At 43.8% G+C, this 21854-nt stretch overlaps 1 protein-coding gene and 1 long non-coding RNA gene across 5 annotated transcripts in view; one reads left to right on the forward strand and one right to left on the reverse strand.

The window, feature by feature from the left end:
* LOC146360103 (uncharacterized) overlaps positions 1 to 21854 on the forward strand; it is a 109256-nt gene that overhangs the window by 83719 nt on the left and 3683 nt on the right. Inside the window, exon 5 of one of the 2 annotated variants that reach the window (XR_014786933.1) lies at positions 4955 to 5969. The exons of the other annotated variant lie outside the window; for it this stretch is intronic. This is a non-coding gene — a long non-coding RNA (uncharacterized LOC146360103). Of the gene's footprint in view, positions 1 to 4954; positions 5970 to 21854 lie in introns of those variants that run through there. 2 annotated transcript variants of the gene reach the window in all.
* Positions 1 to 21854, reverse strand: part of DTL (denticleless E3 ubiquitin protein ligase adapter) — a 39913-nt gene that overhangs the window by 7538 nt on the left and 10521 nt on the right. For 2 of the 3 annotated variants that reach the window (XM_084828856.1, XM_084828855.1), the window contains exons 10-13: positions 19670 to 19774; positions 14277 to 14389; positions 7201 to 7290; positions 4920 to 5055 (exon numbers count right to left, since the gene is read on the reverse strand). In XM_084828856.1, coding sequence (XP_084684982.1) covers positions 4920 to 5055; positions 7201 to 7290; positions 14277 to 14389; positions 19670 to 19774 — 444 coding nt within the window. The remainder of the gene's footprint in view (positions 1 to 4919; positions 5056 to 7200; positions 7291 to 14276; positions 14390 to 19669; positions 19775 to 21854) is intronic. The other variant, XM_084828857.1, reaches the window with a different exon arrangement.

Here is a 21854-nt window from a genome sequence, read left to right on the forward strand (position 1 = left end):
TCCACTCTCTCCCGGAGTGTGCTCAAGTCCATATTCATTGCATCGGTGATGCTATCTAGCCATCTCATCCTCTGCCATCCCCTTCTTCTTTTGCCTTCAATCTTTCCCAGCATCATGGGCTTTTCCAGGGAGTTTTCTCTTCGCATTAGGTGGCCAAAATATTGGAGCTTCAGCTTCAGTATCTGTCCTTCCAATGAGCAGTCAGGGTTGATTTCCTTTAGGATGGACTGATTTGACCTCCTTGCAGTCCAGGGGACTCGGAAGAGTCTTCTCCAGCACCACAGTTCGAAAGCATTAATTCTTCTGCACTCAGCCTTCCTTATAGTTCAGCTCTCACAGCCATACATTACTACTGGGAAAACCATAGCTTTGATTATACGGACCTTTGTCGGCAAGGTGATGTCTCTGCTTCTTACTATGCTGTCTAGGTTTGCCATAGCTTTCCTCCCAAGGAGCAAGTGTCTTTTAATTTCATGGCTACAGTCACCGTCTGCGGTGATCTTGGAGCCCAAGAAAATAAAATCTGTCACTGCTTCCATTTCTTCCCCTTCTATATGCCAGGAAGTGATGGGGCCAGATGCCATGATCTTCGTTTTTTTAATGTTGAGTTTCAAACCAGCTTTTGCACTCTCCGCTTTCACCCTCAACAAGAAGCTCTTTAGATCCTCTTCTCTTTCTGCCATTAGGGTGGTATCATCTGCGTATCTGAGGTTGTTGATAATTCTCCCGGCAATCTTAATTCCGACCTGTGATTCATCCAGCCTGGCGTTTCTCATGATGTACTCTGCATATAAATTAAATAAGCAGGGCGACAATATACAGCCTTGTCGTACTCCTTTCCCAATTTTGAACCAATCGGTTGTTCCATGTCCGGTTCATACTGTTGCTTCTTGGCCCTCGTACAGGTTTCTCAGGAGACAGATAAGGTGGTCTGGTACTCCCATCTCTTTCAGAATTTGCCACAGTTTGTTGTGATCCACACAATCAAAGGCTTTAGCGACTCAATGAAGCAGAAATAGATGTTTTTCTGGAATTCTCTTGCTTTCTCCATGATCCAGTGAATGTTGGCGATTTGATCTCTAGTTCCTCTGCCTCTTCGAAACCCAGCTTGTACTTCCGGTAGTTCTCGGTTCACATACTGCTGAAGCCTAGCTTGTAGGATTTTGAGCATAACCTTGCTGACATGTGAAATGAGCGCAATTGTACAGTAGTTTGAACACTCTTTGGTGTTTCCCTTCTTTGGAATTGGAATGTGAACTGACCTTTTCCAGTCTTGTGGCCGCTGTTGAGTGTTCCAAATTTGTTGGCATATTGAGTGCAGCACTTTAACAGCATCATCTTTTAGGATTTTAAATAACTCAGCTGGAATACTGTAATCTCCGCTAGCTTTGTTGTTAGTGATGCTTCCTAAGGCCCACTTGACTTCACTTTCGAGGATGTCCGGCTCAAGTTCAGTGACCGCACTATCATGGCTATCAGGGACATTAAGATATTTCCTGTATAGTTCTTCGGTGTATTCTTTCCACCTCTTCTTAATCTCATCTGCTTCTGTTAGGTCCTTGTCTTCTTTGTCCTTTATCATGCCCGTCTTTGCACAAAACGTTCCCTTGATATCTCCAATTTTCTTGAAAAGATCTCTAGTCATTCCCATTTTATTGTTTTCCTCGATTTCTTTGCATTGTTAATTTAAGAAGGCTTTCTTGTCTCTCCTTGCTATTCTCTGGAAATCTGCATTCAGTTGGATATATCTTCCCCTTTCTCCCTTGCTTTTCACTTCCCTTCTTTCCTCAGCTACTTGTGAAGCCTCCTCAGACAGCCACTTTGCTTTCAGGTCTAATCCCTTAAATCTATTCATTACCTCCACTGTACATTCATAAGGGATATGATTTAGGTCATACCTGAATGGTTTAGTGGTTTTCCCTACGTTCTTCAATTTAAGCCAAATGTTTGCAAGAAGCAGCTCATGATATGAGCCACAGTCAGCTCCAGGTCTTGTTTTTACTGACTGTATAGAGCTTTTCCATCTTTGGCTGCAAAGTACATAATCAATCTGGTTTCGATATTGACCATCTGGTGATGTCCATGTGTAGAGTTGCCTCTTGTGCTGTTGGAAAAGAGCGTTTGCTATGACCAGCATGTTCTCTTGGCAAAACTCTATTAGCCTTTGTCCTGCTTCATTTTGTACACCAAGGCCATGCTTGCCAGTTATCCTGATGATTTCTTGACTTCCTACTTTAGCATTCCAATCCCCTATGATGAAGGGGACATCTTTTTTTGGTGTTAGTTCTAGAAGGTGTTGTAGTTCTTCATAGAACCCATCAACCTCAGCTTCTTCGGCCTCAGTGGTTGGGGCATAGACTTGAATTACTGTGATGTTGAATGGTTTGCCTTGGATTCGTACTGAGATCATTCTATCGTTTTTGAGATTGTACCCCAGTACTGGTTTTCCCACCCTTTTGTTGACTATGAGTGCTACTCCATTTCTTCTAAGGGATTCTTGCCCACAGTAGTAGATATGATGGTCACCTGAATTAAATTCGCCCATGCTTGTCCATTTCAGTTTGCTGATTCCCAAGATGTCATTGTTCAATCTTGCCATCTCATGTTTGACCACCTCCAGCTTACCTTGATTCATTGATCTTACATTCCAGGTTCCTAAACCATACTGTTCTTTACAGCATCGGACTTCCTTTTCACCACCAGACACATCCACAGCTGAGTGTCCTTTCGGCTTTGGCCCAGCTGCCAAAGTAGCTTTGGCGCTACTTGGAAATTCCCTCTGCTCTTCCCCAGTAGTATATTGGACACCTTCCGACCTCAGGGGCTCATCTTCCGGCGTCATATCTTTTAGCCTTGTGATATGTTCCATGGGGTTTTCTTGGCAAGAATACTGGAGTGGGTTGCCATTTCCTTCTCCAGTGGACCACATTTTGTCAGAACTCTCCGCCATGACCTGTCCATCTTGGGTGGCCCTGCATGGCATAGCTTATGGCTTCACTGAGTTATGCAAGCCCCTCTACCACAACAAGGCAGTGATCCATGAAGGGGCTTACCCACCCTACAACCCATGAATTGCAGTAGGGGTTGTAGGGTGGGTAAGAAGCCACCCCTGCGTGCCAGGTTTGGATGATATGGTGACCCGCTCTGCATCGTGGGTAACTATGCAAAAGGTGGTCGCACAGGTGGGGCCAAGGGAAGAAGCCACAATGGCTTCTTTTACCCCCATGATCTTCCAAACACCCTCTGTGTGAACCAGGCCTAAGGGTCCCAATTATTTTCAGGGGTTTGGGGGTTGGTGGAGGAAGGAGGTCATATACTTCTGAATTCTGGACCAGTGCAATACTACATAACTAGAATTTCTGTTTATCCAATCATTTGTATGCCCAACCCAGAGGATTTTGATAAGGGTAGTAAATTTTATTATTATACCAGTCAGTCAGTACCAGGAAGCTATATTTGAAGTTCACATTCCTTGTCCTTGTATCCTTCTAGACAGTAATAAACACATACACGCTCCTGTCCAAAGACAGTTTGCCTAGGTAAGAGCGTTTTAAAGCTATTGCTGCTATTACTTCATAGCTACCTGGAATTCCGTGCTATGCAGCATGCAGAAGTTTAGGAACTCTTTAAACACTTCATAATTCCACTAGCCCTGTAGGGGATTAAATACCCTGAAGGGCACTTTTTCTTTTTTCAACTGAGCAACACATAATTCCTGTTTCATTTAAGTAAATCCAAACACTCCCTTTCCTGCAGGACAGGTGCCTCCCTTCAGCACTCTCGTATGTATGTAAAAGAGCTACAAAGACTTGAGTCAGCACCCATCTGGGTTCCATCCAACGTTGCGCACGCAGACATCAGCTTGCACGACGGGACTTCCCTTTCCTCTCCCCCCACTCCCGCAATCCTCCTCCACCCCCCTTCAGGTCTGATCCAGAGTCCCCCAATTCAACTTAAGAACAGCCCAGAGGAATCAGACAGTCTCCATCTAAGTCCAGCACCTTGTTTTTAACAGAAGCCAGCTAGATGCACGCAACACAGGGCATGAATGTGACAGCCCCCAATCCCCATGAAGCTTCATTAGGGATCATGGCTAATAGCCACAGCTAAACATCCTCCATTAATTACTCCAACTATTTTTAAAGCCCTCTTAAGCTACAGGTTACTACGTTTTGAAACAGCAGATTACATACATTATTTATGCCTTGTGCACATGCTTTCTTGTGTTTGTTTTGAATCTACTGCTGCTGAACAATTCTAGCAGCCTTCCTTAACCTGGTGCCCTCCAGATGTATTGGACTACAACTCCCATCATCCCAGCCAGTACGGAAAGGCTGTCCTATGCTTTATGGTCAACGAAGCCACAGTGACCAATGTGAATAGCTTCAGAGGAACAACTTGCCACCATAACTTGCCATATAGAACCACAGCTGAGTGATTTTTCTTTCTTTGCAGGATGACTGGCTGGTTGAATGCTTTGACTTGATAAGGCAGATTAGGCCTTACCCTGTCTTGGAAAGCATTTTCTTTTAAGTTGGTGCACAGAGAGCAGCAGTTTTGCCACATATCTGTAATGCTTTTCAACATTCAAACTGTCACCTCACTTAAAAAATTCTGTGGTAGCTGTATCGTCTCAGTTGCACATCAGACCAGTCACCTGAATCAGCTTTGTGTGCTTTTAATTACTAGGCCTTCACGAGAAAATTTATCTTCAGGCTATGATGGTATTTCACACGCTGACAGACATTTATCCTCACACACATGCAAGCTGTCAGTTTCATAGATCTGTTGCGAAAACCATTTTTGAACAGAGCATAAATTATGTCTGTGCTTTATTAAATGAACAAAAAATAGCTCCCCCAAGGTACAAATCTATGGCACAGGAGAGAAACATTTGTCAGTGTCTCGCAAGATCTTACCTGTTCCATTTTGTTCTCCTGCTTTCTTCTGGCAGCTCCAACCCATCAAGCTGCTTTTGTCCGGCCAGTTCTCTTCCTCAGTGCCTCGCCTTAAGCGCCAAATCTTCACGGTGTTGTCGTCGGAACACGTGGAAATCTGCAAAACAGCACCAAGAGTCAAGCTGGGAAATGCGACCACTTCCCAAAGAATGACTCTGCGAGGAGTGAAAAGTTTGAAAGTGGTGCATGCCAGGAGGAAACTCGCTACTACCTTGCTTTATGAAAACCTCAAGCTCTCTCATTAACTGTTCTTTTAACCAGCTTTTAAGGGAAGCAAAACCCAGGAGGGGACATCAAAAGCCAGATTGAATGCAAAAAAAGAAAAAAGAAAAAGAAAGAATGTGTTCGCAAAGGTGTGAATGAAGAACTTGTTTGGATATGTAAGAATGCCCTCGAAGAAGGAGCTCTTTGTGGGATTTATTAAGAATGCATTAGATTTCAAGAACCTTTGAGAATGCCTTCTCTTTTGCATTCGGTATGTCTTATAAGGGAAGAGGCATTACATGATTTAAGATGAAAGCCTTGCAAAAAATATGAGCTAGGGGTTAAAAAAAAAAGTGCATTATGAAACAAGCACTTTTCACTCCATGACAAAACTATCATACACCACCAACTGGTTTTATTTCTTTTAAGAAAGAAATTGCTATACCATCCTTCAACTTTTCCAGAGTGGTTTACAGGATTAAATAGTAATAAAAACATAGCAAAACTCCCAGACCCCAATTATAAAAACTGGCCTTTGACTTCTAACATCTGGCTCAAATAGCTGGCTGAGATGGTTTTATGCTACTAGGATGAGGTACTAGCTGTGGCTAGCATTTATGTTTCCTGCTGTTGCTTTAATAGATCGTGCTTTTATGGATAGTGTTTTCATCTCATTTGTTAAGTTTTGTAATTGAATTTTTAATCTATGGTTTTAATAGTGATGTTGTCTGTCTATTTTTAGGAATGGCAGGGTATAAATCTTTTAAATATATGCATTAATAATAAATAAGCAATTAAAAGCTGCATAAAAACCAGAACAATTGAATTTTGTTAAAACTTGGGAGAATAAAAAAAGAGGTTGCCTTATGCCAAGAGGATACCAATTTTAGGTGTCATGTGAATCTCCCTGGGGAGAGTTCCATGAACGGGAACCGTAATAGAAAATACCCTCTCCCTGGTTACGCCTGCTTCACCTCTGACAAGTGGGGTACTTAAAGAGCACTGGCTGTATAACCTAGCACTTAGTCTTCCCCAGCCTAATGCCCTCCAGATGTTTTGGACTTCAGCTCCTGTTAGCGCCAGGCAGCATGGCCAATAGTCAGGAACGCTGAGAGTTGTCGTCCAAAACATCTGGAAGAGACCAGGTTAGGGAAGGCTGATTTATACAGTCTTCCCCACTATGGCAAGACATACTGATCTCGGAAGCTAAGCAGGGTCAGCCCTGGTTAGTACTTGGATAGGCGACTGCCTGGGAATCAGGCTTCCTGCACTGAGCAGGGGGTTGGACTCGATGGTCTTGTAGGCCCTTTCCAACCCAATGATTCTATGATACAGTGGTTGTTGAGTGTTCAGAGTGCTTCACACATTCTCTCAGTAATCTCTACAACAATCCTGTGAAGCTGGTTAGCATTACCTCCATAAAGCAGATGAGAGACAGAAAGACAGTGACTAGCCTATGGCCAGCTATCACGTGAATGGACAAGGCAAGATTTGGACCAAGGACATCCCAGCTCACACTCTTAGGCTGCAGTCTTGTACATACTTAAGTGGGAGTAAGTCCTGCTGAACTCAGTGGCCCTTTCTTCTGAGTAGATGTGTATAGGATGGCGCTGTTAGCCACTATACTACAAGAGCTGCAATAGGTTGCTCTGTATACAGGACAGTGAGAAGGAGGAGAACCTGACCGGGTAGTACAAGATTTTCCAAACGGGAGGGTCAGCAACAAATATCATTTGGATCCAAGGACCTAGGGGAGCCTTCCCGAACTTGGTACTCTCCGGACGTGTTAGAGTACAACTGCCATTATCCCCAGCCAACATGATCAGTGGCCATGCTGGCTGGGAATAATGCAGTTGTAGTCCAACATACCTGGAGAGCACCAGGCTGGGGTAGGCTAGCCTAAGGCTATCAAGGGTGGGGCCAGTTACCTATGTTTTGAAAGCAAAAGACAGGAGTTGCATTTTGGCTTTCATTAGTGGAGTTTCTAGAATCTTCCAAAGGAAGAGATAAAAACAGAATTCAAAATGCAGACGCAAACCTTAGTGAAGTCAGATGGGCACCAGGCAACAGAGGTGACCTCTTGCAAGTGGCCATGGAGCATCATGGGAGGGAGCTGGGGTTCAGATATCTAAAAAAGAATTACAAAGGCTATCAGAAAATATGGTTGCCCATTTAAGACACCCAAAGGCTAGTGAACAGTTGGGAAGCTAGGACCCTGGGGCATCCAGACTTCTAGTAATCACAGAAGGGGTCACATCAGTCTGGGAGCTCTAAATATCTTTTAGCTGTTCCCTACAGCTAATAGCCATACAGGCCAAAAATGATAGAAGCTACAGCCCAAAACATCTGGACGGCACCATGATGGGGAAGCCTGTTCTGTGGTCACCAAACCATAGTGCCACCTCTTATGTAGGGTGGGTTTAAAGGAAGAGTAGAAACCACCCATATGCTGAGGAAATAAATAAAAAGGTGTTACCTCACAGCTAGTCAGTAAGCTATATGTAGGGTGTGTACAGAATGTTACAAAAATTAAGACTCCAGTGCCAAGCAATCCAAATTCTGTATTAAAAAAATGAATTGTGCAAATTTGCACACCTTCTCTTATTTTGTATCATTTATGCTCCTGCTTGTGGGGAAGGGCAAAGAACTATGCAGGACACTGAAAATATTATTTAGCTGCTACCACCACCTTGGTTTCTGAGATTTCAGCAGCCATTGCTACTATACTCTCAAGAACTTCTTGGCAGCAATAAAGCCTAAGAACTTGCTTTTAAAAAACATTAACAGGCAATATTCTCAAAATCGTGAATTTTTCATGCAATACCATATTCTGTCCTCCCCCACCCCTCTGGCCTTCTTGAAGAATCACAGCACACAGAAAGGTCCTTGCTATATGAAGGAAGTTGGGCATCATTAGCCTAGTTCTTCAGACTCAGGGCTCCCTTACAAAAGGCACACCTAGTATTCTTTGATAACAGCCCTGGCCTGAATTTCTAAACAAAAAATTTCCCCAAGAAAAATAATAGGGAAGAATTTAAGAGTGCAGACAATGAAGTATGGGAAAAATGCATACAAATGCTGGGCATATCCCAGTTCTGGGAATTGGTATTTATGCTGAAACTCACAAATATTATTAGAATTAGAGAGAGTAAAGAAGGAAACAAAGGTTTCATTGAAAAGTGGTCTATTTTTGTTATGTTTTGGAAAAATAAAGCACAGGACAAAGCATTGAGAACATTGCAAGGAGGAAAGGCTATGTAACATTATGAGGCAATGTAAGCAATTCTCTACTGATTGGAGTAATACTGTGAATGAATATACAAGGAAATATGTATAAAATCCATATGAGATTGTATTATTTACCATCTAAAAAACAGGGAAAACCAAACAAAAACAAACGCTGGGCAAAACCTGCACTACATAAGCCCAAGATTCTGCACCCAGAAGTCTTCCATTTTGCAGTCAATAATCTGCAAAATAATGCAGCTTTGCATAATTTGCTTCAAGTGCAGTATTTCCATTTTCAAATAATTCAGAATTATTTGGAGTGGCAACAGTCAAAGACAAAAGGAAGGAATGAGGTTGTTGGGCAGAGAGAAGAGAGCAGTACTGATTTTTCAGTCATACTTACGCACCTTGCTCCAACTCCAATGAGCTCAGAGTGGCTTACCTCTGGTTCCCAGGTTGGCTCCCATCCAGAGAGCTTACAGGGCTTCAGAATGTAACATGTACCTTCAGACTATTAACTGGGCCATATAGGCACAGGGAGTTACACTGTGCAAGATTTTGCCCCCCAAACCCAATATGCCAGCCTTTCTGTCAGCTGATCCGCCAGCACATTTTCAACTATTTCTTCAAAACTATGGGGCATCAGAATTTGCTGTGATAGATAAAGCTAAGGTCCTTTGGAAGACCCAATTATGTTATTCGATTTCAAGTTGCATGCTGTGAATGCAAAAAACACACACACACACCTCCATATACAGTCTCTGTAAATAAGAATTACGGCCAACTCCCATGCATGTCTACTCAAACATCAGATCCACTGAGTTCAATGAGACTCACCCCCAGGTAAGTGTACATAGGATTGCAGTCTTAGCTTCTTAAAAGGGCAAGCCGACACCGTAAGAACATAAGACGAGCCATGCTGGATCAGACCAAGTGCTCATGTTCCCCAGCAACTGGTGAACATAGGCATGCTGCCTTTGATACTGGAGGTAGCATACAGTCATCAGGGCTAGTTGCCATATTCTCCACAAATTTGTCCAATAGCCCTTTAAAGCCTCCAAATTGGTGGCCTTCAGTACATCTTGTGGTAACAAATTCCATAGTTTAACTATTCCCTATGTGAAAAAGCACTTCCTTTTATCTGTCCTGACTCTCCCACCAATAAGCTCCATTTGATGACCCTGGGTTCTAGCAATATGAGAAAAATGTCTATCTATTTTCTCCACACCATGTATAATTTTGTACACCTCTCGCATGTCTTCCCTCAGTCGACTTCTCTCCTAGCTAAACAGCCCCAGACGCTGTACCTTTCCTCATAAGGGAATTGCTCCAGCTTCTTCATCATTTTAGTGGCCCTTCTATACTACTTCTAACTCTACAATATCTTTTAGGTACGGTGACCAGACCTGTACAAAGTATGGTCCCACAATAGACTTGTATAAGGACACTGTGGTGTTGGCAGTTCCCCCCCATGCATTCTCTAATTCTGCCTAACATGGAATTTGCTCTTTCCATTCTTTGACAGCCTGCTCTGTTTGCATGCAGTGCATTCAGAAGACCCAATGGGCCCTGCAGCTAGGTTCGCTGACTGCAATTCCACACATAACAGAAAGCAACATGCATTTTGTGTAGCAGAGCTCCAGAAGCAAGCAGCATTTGGCTGACTAGGCTAAGATATCCTTTGCTGCTGCTAGGCCAGCCCTTTTATGAATCAGAACATACGAGAGCTGGCATTAAACCTTGTTTCTTCTAGATCTTCTCCCTAAAGGGGAATGAAAAGCGGAGTGAAGGTGTGGCATGGGGTCTCCTCTTCCTGGACCTTGCACACTCTGTCCTGAAAGCACGACAGGGGTGACACGTGTTCAGAAGACCTACCTGGACACAATCCTCTAGGCTTGAGTCCTGCAAACTCTTTGTACTGACTGAGCCCCAATAGCCAGAAACCGCATCTAGAAATGGTGCAGGTGAGAGAGCAAGCAGCCAAGTGCCACTCCACCCACGCCGAATCACTAGGCCCCTAAGGAGTAGGGTACAACCTCAGCTAACCTCAAGCAGCAGCATCTCAGATACTCACTTCTATTTTTCAGTCAGCTCTACTTCCTGAAGCTATGAGTCACTGTTAGTAATGTGATATTTGATGGGGATTTGCACTGATGACTAAGCGAACTTAATAGATTCTTTACCATGTATGCAAACGAAGCTCACAAGGATGTATGAAAGACATGAAGGTGAGAAAGGATGCACCACTTTTCCTGATCTAGTTCTTTTTCAGAAGCTGGTTCTGGCAGTTTGAAAGATATATATAAAAGCTCTTAAGCAAAATACCAAAGATTGGTTTAAGGAGGTCAGCTCATTTTAAGAGGAGTTTCTCCCGCCCTGTTTAGGTCAGCTTCTTGCCTACATGTTTTTTAAGCATCCTGTTCAAAATCAAACCTCTTTGCTAAAGCAGGCAATGCCATGGAAACCAGAGCCCTATTACAGGGGACAGCTAAAGCACTTTGAAGGGAAAATACCTTTGTTTACATTTAGCAGATTTCCCCTTCACTTTGGGCAACAAGAAATCTTAATTCTTTATTAATGAGAACAGTCAAAAGAACGTATTTTTTGTTGGGTCTAGATTCAGGAGGAGTAAAAATGCCTTGAGCAATCTAGTCACAATCCCAAGTGTTCAGAGGCAACAAGCATCCATGAACATATCCATTGCTCTGATATCCTAATGCTCATCTGCTCCAGAAGGCCTCCTAAATCTCTGGTGCAGATTTGGGAGGGGTGCAAGAAAATCCGTTCTGCCAGCAGTTTCCATTCCATTGGCGGATGGCTAGCATTGGATCCAACCCAGATATTCCTGTCCAGAAAAGCCCATCCCTGAATGGAAACAGGTTTGCACTAACAACAGAACTGACTCATATACTGAAAAGGCCGTTTTAAGAGTGGTAGGCCCTACGCTCAATACCTGAGCATGGCCCAAGATGACACCTCCAACAGTTGCCTTCTTTCTTTCCCTCCTAACAAGCAATCAGTCTTTTGGAATGCTGGGCTTATTATGCCTTTTGGCCTGATCCAGCAGGGCTCTTCTTACATGTGCGCAACAAGTGGTACGTGAACAGTGGCACAAGTGGCACATTCTGGGAAGCGCAAATATCAAAGGACAAGTGCGTTACAGTTTGTATATTGATTTGGGAACTGCAAACTTGGTCATTTCTTAGGAAAATACAAACGGAATGAAATTCTTCCCCATCATGAGGCACAGTATTCTTGGACTGTCAAAACGCTTTTCACAAAGTCCCTGGCCAAAAGCTCTTGAGCAAATTTTGCAGACATGGGATAAGATGACAAGTCATTTTATGGATCAGTAGCTCGTTAAAGCATAGGAAGCAGGATGAAGGAATGAATAGACAGTGCTCGCAATGGGGTCCCAGAAGAACCTGTATTGGGACCAGTACTTTTAAACTTGTTTATTAATTAATTGTAATTAGGAGTAAGCAGTGAGTTAGCCAAGTTTGCCAATGACATCATGGTTTTATTTTAGGGTAGTAAAAACAAAAAGAACGTGAAGAGCTCCACAAGAATCTCTCCAAACTGCATGAACAAGCATTAAAATGGCAAATGTGGTTCAATTTCAGTGTAAAGTGATGCACATAGGGGATTTGGCCCAGACTTCACATATATGCTGCTGGGATCTGAACTGGCGGTGACTGACTAGGGAAGGGAGCTTGGGGCTGTGGTGGATAGAGCAATGAAAATGTCAACCTAGTGTGCAGCAGTGGTGGAAAAAGCAAATTCCATGTCAGGGAGAAAAGTTATGAAAGGGACTGAAAACTGCTTTTGTATCATAATGCCTTTATACACATCTATGGTGCAACCACACTTGAACTTCTGTGTGCTGTTCTGGTCACTGCATCTTAAAAAGGATCCTGTAGAGTGGGAAGAGATGTGAAAAATGGCAACCAAAATTATCAGGGAGCTGGAGCACTAGAGGGAAAGGTTGCAACACTAGGGTTTTCTGCGTAGAAAAATGGCAAGTAAAGGGGGACATGATAGAGATGTATAAAATTATGCATGATGTGGAGAATGTGGATAGGGAGATTTTCTCAGTCTCTCCAAATACTAAAACCCGAGATCATCCAATGAAGTTGAATGATGGGAGATTGGACATATAGAAGTACTTCTTCACATAGCACATAGTTAAACTAATGAATTCATTTCCACAGCTTTAAGAACATAAGAGCCATGCTGCATCAGACCAAACTAGCCCAGTGTTCTGTTCATACAGCGGCCAACCAGCTGCCCGCAGGAAACCTACAAGCAACATCACCTTCCTACCCATGTTCCCCAGCAACTGGTATACAGAGGCATACTGTCTCTGATACTGGAGGTAGCATAGAACCATCAGAACTAATAGATAATGCCAAAAGAAAGAGCATGAGACAGATGTATTGCCTTGTCCAACTAAGGGACTGAATTCAGAAGTATAAGGGGTTAAAGAAAACAATAAAGCACAGACACTTAAAATAAATACACATCAAGACACGCACACTTCTGTTATCTCTTTGCGGTGTGAGGCTGGGTGCTCTTGCTGGACTTGCCTTCAGCTACTTGCTCTTCCTTTCAGCTGTGTGCCTGTTCTCTGCTTATGGCACACTGATCTGAACTGGAGTGGGGAGAGGGATTGGAAGGTGGAGATTTGAATAGATACCTTTCTGTCCTTTCCAACCCTATGGTTTCAACTTTTCTGCTCAAAAGAAAAATTGTGCAGAAGTTAGCACAGAGCAATTCATAGCTCATGCTTTATCCTGAATGTGATACATTCACAGCTCCCCCCCCCCCCAATTTGAAGCATTAGTGGCATGAAGCGCTGTGGTGGGAAGGAGTATACACATTTTGGTAGCAAAGAGATGAACTAATCCAAGCAATAGCATTTCAGAGTTTAGCACACAAGATTTAAGGCAGCCCTACGCAGCCTGGTAATTGCATACCTGGAGAGACCACCCACTTCCTTAATTTTCCATCAAAACATTTAAGAGAGCGCCCATCTCGTTATGCATAGTGCGCACCAAGTCAGCAGAAGCAGGTGGAGGAAGAAGATGAGGCTGCTCTAGAATTACACAAATCCATCCTTCCTTGTTCAGATGAATATATCGGATTATTTGTTTTGTTGCAGACATTTTATTTAGCAGAAGACATTTTGTTCGGCTTGTTTTACACTGGATGGTAGCCTGAAACATCTAAACAAATGTATATTTGGGTGGAGAAATAATACAAAAAGAACCCATATTTGCATTTCTCCACACACCAGCTCAACATGCCAACTAAGCTTCTCAGCTGCCAGCTGGTACTTGGGAATTTTGCTGAAGGCTCTGGCTGAGCTGTTGTAATAATGCAGAGGTCTTAACTCCTGAAAATAAGCAGCCCAGGGGTGGAGTAGGGGGAGGAGGGAGACACAAGTCTGATGCAAGAGCTTATAAAGTGGGGAAAGTGCCAGGGCAGGAAAAAAAAAAAGAATCAAAACAATTAAACCATTAGACTCTGGTTAATGCGGACTGCCGTTAAAATATGAAGCAAGAACTTTCTGCTTGTTGTAGCTGGCTGAATAAACAGGACTGAAAAGAGATTTTTAAACACCCACTAAAACCAGATTAAAATCAGCAACTTGAAATAAGCAGGAGCAACGAGAGAAGGTGGAGGCAGGAAGTTAGTTCTGTTTTATATCAGGGCCTGCATTCAGGCTTGACAGCTGCATACTCTGGGCACACCATGAGAGGAGCACTCCCCAGTGATGCTCTATGACCCCCCCCCCCCGTCTCAACCTTTTCTGCACGCAGTGAACAGGAAGAGAACACAGCAGCATTGGGGGGCAGACCAGTCACAGGGATTTCGGCTGCTTACCTTCCAGATGTAGGCACTATGGTCACTCGAGCCACTGACCAAGAACTGGTCGTCTGGACTGATGCTGGATTTGACATAGAAACTGGAGTTTTGATGTCCACTGAAAATGGACACTGGGATCCAATAAAAAAAAACAAAAACAAAGCAGAAGAAAAAACACACAAGTGTTATGCAACACAGGAGGCCAATAATGCAGGTGTTTCCTGCCTGTTCACACACTCTCAAGATCAAATAGTTTAGGTGTGTTTCTTTTGCTCTAGGGCCCAGGGCTTCTTCCACTAGCTACGAGGAGCAATTGCTACCTTATAGGGTGCAGTAGAAAGTCTAAAGGCAGTGGGCAAGCAGAGTTAAAGCAGTCACAAGAAAGCAAAACTTCGCAAGCTATAAGACTGTCACATTGCTCTAGCACAGTTAGGTCTGGTCACAGATACAGATGGGCAAATCTGTCAAGCTCAAATTCACTCGGGCTCTCATTTTTTCACTTTTAAGTTTGTTCCATCTCATTTCCACACTGGATGTTGACTTTCCCAAAAGTGTATATGGATTTCCATACGTTTTTTGAAAGATACATTTTTAAAATGTGTACATTTGTGTGTACATTTTTTGCCTTATTTAGGGTCCTCCTAGCCAGAGGACACAGCCCTGCCATTGACCTCTGGCTCAAAGGATGAGACCCCAGCAGAATCTCTTATCTCCTCAGCCTGCAGAAGTCTCAGGCTACAACAATCAGGAAAGAACCCTTTAACAGTACAGTCAGCTCCTCCAGGAGGGGTGGAGCTAGCCACACTACAGGTGTTGTCAGCCTACATAAGGCTTCAGTTAGCTTTAGCTCCCTGCTGACACAATAACTTCCTATTGTCCTAGTAGGAGAAAAGTCCAGCCAGCAGGACCCACTTGGAACTATCCAAGGCCCTATTTTCTTCTTGCCTTGTTCAAACTGCCATCAGATGTTAATAGTTGTCCCTGCGAGCCTCAAGGAACCACAAAACAGGATGCTGCATTTATTTTGCAAACTGCATCGCAAACTTTGGAAATGTATGGATATCAATGGTCAGCTGTGTTACAGTTCATGTTTAGGTTCAGGAAGTGTGAATTTGTAAGTTCACATTAGCCTGAGAACCCAACAATTTTTTCACCCAGCCCAATCCATAGACTGTGCCATAAACTTTCCAGTCCCTATACTCAAGATTTCCCAGGAACCTATTCCTTTTTCAGGATACCCTTTTAAACAGAATTTGGCACCTTTGGGCAAGGACTGGGATTGAGTGAGGGCATGGAAGTAATAGCAGACTGGAATATTGGGGATGGAAGGAATATGAGGGAAACACAGTATTTTCTCTAGCCCCCTTCAGGCCTTTTCCCTTCACGTAATTACTATTGTGTGAGGAATGAGAACGGGTGCGCACACGCGCTCTCTGTCCCCAGTCCTGCAGTTGTGCCCCCTGCTTCCCCCTACATTGCGTCCTCAATGGCCTGGCCCCACTGCAGTCCACGTGCTGGGGCTCAAGGTGACCTACATGCATAGGTTCCCTACTTCACATCTTCCCAAGCAATGCACAGACTGTGGTGGGGTCAGGCCAGCAGCGATTTGGGACCAGCGAGTGCAGCCCTATGAGCTACTAATACCCAAATAGGGCTTCCATCTTTTGACAGCCTGATCATTTTGGAGAAGCATGTACTGATTCATGTAATACTCTCTTGCACACTGAGGAAATATGCCTTTAAAGTAAGAGTAGAAATAAAAAGAAAATGCTTCAGATATTACCACACAGTCTTTCCTCTATCCTTCATGATGCTTTCTAGCATTAAGAAGATTGAAACAGAGACCTCTCAAGACAGACAGTAGTAGAAACTGGCCTAGTTTGGAAACAGCTGCACACAATTAAGCAATATGTGAAATCGTTAAGAAACTTGTTTCAATTCAGGCAGCTTCCTTCAGTTTTCCTACATATGAGAAGCACGAAGTGGAAGTTCAGTCCAAAGTTTTTGAAACTCATCTCCATTTCAGAGCGGAGGGGCATGGGATTCACAGGGCTGGAGGAGGGCGTACAGAATCAAAAGAAAGCTTACCTAGCATATGGAAGCAGAACTTGCCACTAGGAAACTCTGTCAATGCCCCATTCACTTTTCAGGCCAACAGCAAGCAACCACCACAAAGCAGTCCCAAATGTCTGACCATAATGAATACTAGCAATTTGTGTGTGTGTGTGTGTGTTGTAATTGAGCCGGCTTCTTCCAAAGAGTCCAGATTTCACATCTTGTGCCTACATGCTGATCATATGGATTGGGATCTACTTGTGCCAAGTGAATGTGCTGCTGTACAGAGGAACCAATAACTTCCTGCATGGCCCAGCAGGCTCTTCTACTAACCTGGGTTTCCAAGAGTTTAAGATTTTGCCAGCAGTATATGGTAAAAATGAATAAAAGTTCCTTATTTAAGGATTTATATGCCATACTCTTCAAAGGATCCCAGGGTGCCATATGAAAAATCCGTAATTACAATAAAATAAATTCTACTCACTCTTCCTTTCTCTCTGGTAGGCTGCTTTATCTTCCCTGGAGCACTGTTTTGGTTTGCTTCTCAGTCTCCAAGTTCCACCAGTTATGGCAACCTCCTTAAATCTTTTAGAATTCAGCACTTCTAAGGCAAGACACTGAAGCTTCAGTATCTGACAGGGAAGCCACTGCCCCTCTCATTTCCTGCAGCCAGTATCTTATTTCTTAAAGAGGATGTGCACTGGTTCAGTGACATGGGCCATGGGGCTATTTTTAAGGACTCTGCAATGCCTAACCTGATCTATTACGCCTTGGAACTACAGTCCCAAAGAGCTGCAGCTCCTGGTATGTCAAGAACTGGAAGCGCCTGTCACTAACAGGGAGAATTACGTGCAGATGCAGAGCCCTCTGGGTTGACCGTGGAGGTAGAAAGGGCACATTCCTAGACTCAGCACAGAATGTTACAGAGGGCCTCCATCAATCAGTCCTGATAGAGAAACTGGCTGCAGCATACCCTTTCTTGTAGATGTCAACACTGTAACCTGTAGCAAGAGCTGATTTTTATCATGCTAAAGGAAGCAGGATTCTAGAGTTCTCTTTGGTAAGTGAATTTCAGCAGGCATATTGTGCCGCCATTTTATAAGCTTTAACAAAGAACTGCCCATTCATCCTTTTCAAACCCCAGGTGTACAGACGTCCTGCTCTCTACTCTTCTTGCCACCAGTCCAAGCAATTAAGATGGTTCTTTGTGCTGGGTTAAGGTAGGCAGACTCGGATCACTTTCCCTCTGTCCAGCAACTGGGCCCTAAATGTCAAGGTGCTCTTCTGTTTGCTGGAGTCGGGTGATAGATCCAAGGCCCTCAGCTTGAACATTTACGGTTACAAATAAAGCCTCTCATCTTAAGAATTGCCTCCCAGCAACTAGGAAGAGAAGGTTTACAAAACCTGATCTACTTTATAAAAACGCTTTCCAGCACCAATGACTAAGATAGGTAGGTGTGGGTAGGCTAGTAACTTCTGAGGGGTGGTTCCCAAGACTATTACATAACGTTTTTAAAAGTGTTGATCGTACACTGTTAAGTAGGACTGCGCTGCACCATGTGCCACCATCTATTTGGCCAGACAGAATGGCAGAGAGAAAATGGAGATTTAAAGCAAAGAAGAAAAAAGCTACTGAGAGAAAGGAAGAAAGCCAAGATGAAGCACCTGTTGCCAGACAGGATGACTGATCAGACACTAGGACTCAACAACTACATAACCTCCGTAGCTGGCAGCAAAGAGCAAGCCAACATTTTCCAGTGTCTTGCAAAGTTTTCCACACCAGCCTTCCCCAGCCTGATGCCCCCTAGATGCATTGGACTACAGCACCCATCAGCCCAGCCATGCTGCATGTGGATGATGGGAGTTGTAGTCCAACCCATTACACTTTCCTGCCTCCTTCCTTTAGCTCCCCAAATGACAGCAGCCACTATGCTTTCCTTCCACTGGCTTCTCCCACCCCAGTTCCCAGCCAAAAGTACCCCAAATGCTACCAAAGCAATGCTGCTTTCACAGTCAGAAATATACAATTTTGCACAATCTCCTAAATGTATTCCAAAATGTATTTCAGCTGTGGATTTCAGGCTCAGGATAAGGCTGCAATCAATGCTTTGAAGATTTTATTAAATTGCCTTGGAAATACCCCAACCAACCTATTGGCCCTTTCCAATTTTGATTTAAATGTACAGGATACGGTATGAGCTCAGATGGGTAGAAAGTAGACACGTTTTCCATCCAAAGTTTTTCTTTGACCCCATTTCCTCCAAAATAGGGAGGAGAAATAATTACATTCTAGAAAGAGAGATTTCAGTCGGGGGAAGTACAAAAGAGAAAGCTGGCAGCACCTGCTCTTTTCAAATTTATTTAAGCCAGCCTTTCAGTATTTGCTGCTCTCTGGTGGCCTGACAAGAGATTCTGAAGAAAGCCCAATGACTAAACAAGGTAGCAGATGGGGAAAACATTCTAATCTCTTCACACAGTGCAGAGTTAAACTTTGGAATTAGCTACTAGTAATTTCCACCTGTTTGGGCAGCTTTAAAAGGGGGCTAGGCAACTTCTGGGGGATAAGGCTATATATATTACCTCCGGTATTAGAGGCAGTATGGTCATGTCCTGCTTCTGGTCTTCCATAGGCATCTGCTGAGCCACTGTGGCAACAGAGTGCTGGACAAGGTCAACCTTTGGTTTGATCCAGCATATTGATCATAAGCTAGTATGGAACTGAACCTTCACACATAGTAATTCAGAAATACATTTCATGGGGTTTTAGCTAATAATGTAATACCCATTACAAGGAGATACTCTCTGGATGAGCAGAAGGCTTATCATAATAGTCTAACACACACCTGGAAGTATGGATTTTATGTAGAAAGTGGGCGTTCCTTCTAGGCAAATTTAGGTAGTGATGTTATGCTGCAGCAACATCTAAGCCATATTGTGTCACACACAAGCTTATGTATAAAAGTTTTCTTCTCTCCCAAGCAAATGTATTTAGGATTAAGATGCTAAGCATTTAAACTAAAAGCTAGGCTTTCTCTGTTGTGCATGAGCTCATCCATCTGAAGGCAAATAGCATCTGAAGAAGAGAACTGTGAAGATTGAAAGCTTCTACCCTATCACCAAAAGGGGCTCACCAGATACAGATATTTATATAATGTATTACCTGAGCCAGGCTGCAATCCTATGCACACTTACCTTGGAGTAAGCCTCACTGAGCACAGTGCAGCTTCTTTCCCAGGAAACATGCCTAGGATTGTGCAGTCAGGTGAAGTACAAACATAATATATGTGCTATGTCCTCCTAAGCTTAATAAGTACCTAGTTCTATGGATAACTATTTACCGACAATACCATTCGCACCTGGAGTATTCTTCAGACTCGGCAGGCTGAACATGTATATATAGTCATCAGTACAATTAGCAAAGAGGCTGGTACCAGTGGAGTCCAAAACAAGACTGGAATAGCCTAGAAGAGAGAAGATTCTGTATTTAAAAAGTGACATAAGCAAGCCGCCTCATCAGAAATCTATGGAAATGTTTAGAGGGAGTGTTCTAGCCAGCCAGCCAGCCATGCCTCTCCCCGAATACTCCATTCCTCCTCTCCCCTGGTTTTCAATTTTTCCCTCACAACAAGTACTTGGCACTCTCTGGCCTGTGAGCAAGTTCAGTCTTCATTGTGCTGTCTGGGGGGCTTTTCTCCCTCGTAAAGGTTTTTTTTTGTACTTCTCCAAACCTTGGTGGTTCCCCCAAGCATGCTGATACCTTGCCATTCTTGTTTCTCAGTGGCACCATTTTGGCATTCACTGCTGTGTTTGCTATTAGAGGGAGCATCTGAAGTTCAGCAACAAACATATCTAGTCAGATAGTCTCTCAAGATTTTGAAGAAGGGAATATGACTTTAAATTTTATTTGAGGAGTACAAACCTCCCCTCCCCTTCAAGGTAAAAAACATTTGTATGACAGCTTGTGTAAATCATAAAGAAAACAATATAAAACAGATCTTAAAAAAGACAAACAGCAAGACAAAAGAAGCAACTAAATGGGCTTCACTATCGGGTAAGAATTAAAAACCTGGGAAGATTGAAAGGTCCTTGCCCGGCTGGCACCAGAGAGACAGTGTTGGCAACAGGCAACCCTCCCTAGGACAGCACTCCAACAAGGAAGGCCTTTCTCCAGTCGCCACCCATCTCATCATCTCATATGGGGGGTGGGATGCTCAAAAAGTGACCCAGGATTATAGGCAGGCTCATGATGGGTGATAGAGTAGGCAGTCCTGTCGGTCTCCTGGTCCCAAGCTGTGTAGGGCTTTAAAAAAGGCAAACCCTTTGAGTTGTGCCAAGAAAGGGACCAGGACCAGGGCCAGTGCAGTTGTTTTAGCACTGGTGTCATGCTCCCTCTGGCATCCTCTGCATCACACATTACAGAGGAGGTGCCTATGCTGAGGGATCCTGCGGCAGAGAAGAGGGATTCTGGGCCCTTAGAGAAGATGGCTGCCGCACCTTCCCCTTAAGACACACTTAGTACCCTCTGGGACTCGGAGGGAGACAGTGAGCAGCAGCCTAGCTCCAGGGAGTGCAGGTGCATAAAAGGTGCAGGCTCGGCTGGCTACTACTTGCAGAAGGACTCTTCAAAAGTAAAGGTATACTTGTGGTCAAGGCTTCAGGTGACACTGGTGGCCTGCAGCTGAGCTCTGGGTGGGGCTCTGAAGGCTCAGGCTTAAGAACCTTCTGTTCAATGCATGACGTGTTGAACAACTTCTATGCACCAGCTCCCAGGCTCCTGCCTGGCATTTCCCCTAACACTGTTCTTCCCTGGACCTCCCTCAGTTTGGACTTCAGACTACCTACTGATCTTGCCTTTGGAACTGACCTTAGCTACATCCCTGGAGCTCTGTCTCTTTCACTGTAAGCAGGACAATTGGCAATGTTTATCCCCAGCACCCAGCTCCAGTTAGCAGCCAAGAATCTGTATTTTGAACTAACTGCAGTTTCCGGACAGTCTTCAGAGATGGCCCCACGCACAATGCATGAGAGCAGTCTAATCTGTGCTCTGGTAACCTTCCATGTGGCCAAGCTATCCCATTCCAGGTGTCTCAACTGGTGCATCAGCATGAACTTGTAGAAGACCACAGAGACACATAAAGCTGATTCAAGGAACATACCTAGACAGCAAAGAGAGTACAACCCCATTCAGAACAGGTTGATCTTCACCTACCCAGACATATGAACCACCCACAAACTACCTCTATGATATCTGGATTGAGGTTCAGGTTAATTGCACTCATCCAGTCTATTACTGACGCTAAATCATCCCCTCAACTGAATCAGATGTAAAGGAGTAGTCGGGCGTCATCAGCATATTGATAATATCACGCTCCAAATATCCCAATGATCTCACTCAGCGTCTTCATGTCAATGTTGAAATGCGTAGTGGCCAAGATGGAACCCTGCTGAACCTCATAGCATAAATGCCACAGAGCCAAGCAGTATCCCCCAAACAGGCGAACACCATCTTCTGGTATCAGACCTCCAGGTAGCAATGGAATC

This window comes from Heloderma suspectum, chromosome 1 (genome assembly GCF_057233095.1).
Source record: "Heloderma suspectum isolate Gila_16-S chromosome 1, 16-S_ref, whole genome shotgun sequence".
Classification (NCBI taxonomy): domain Eukaryota; kingdom Metazoa; phylum Chordata; class Lepidosauria; order Squamata; family Helodermatidae; genus Heloderma; species Heloderma suspectum.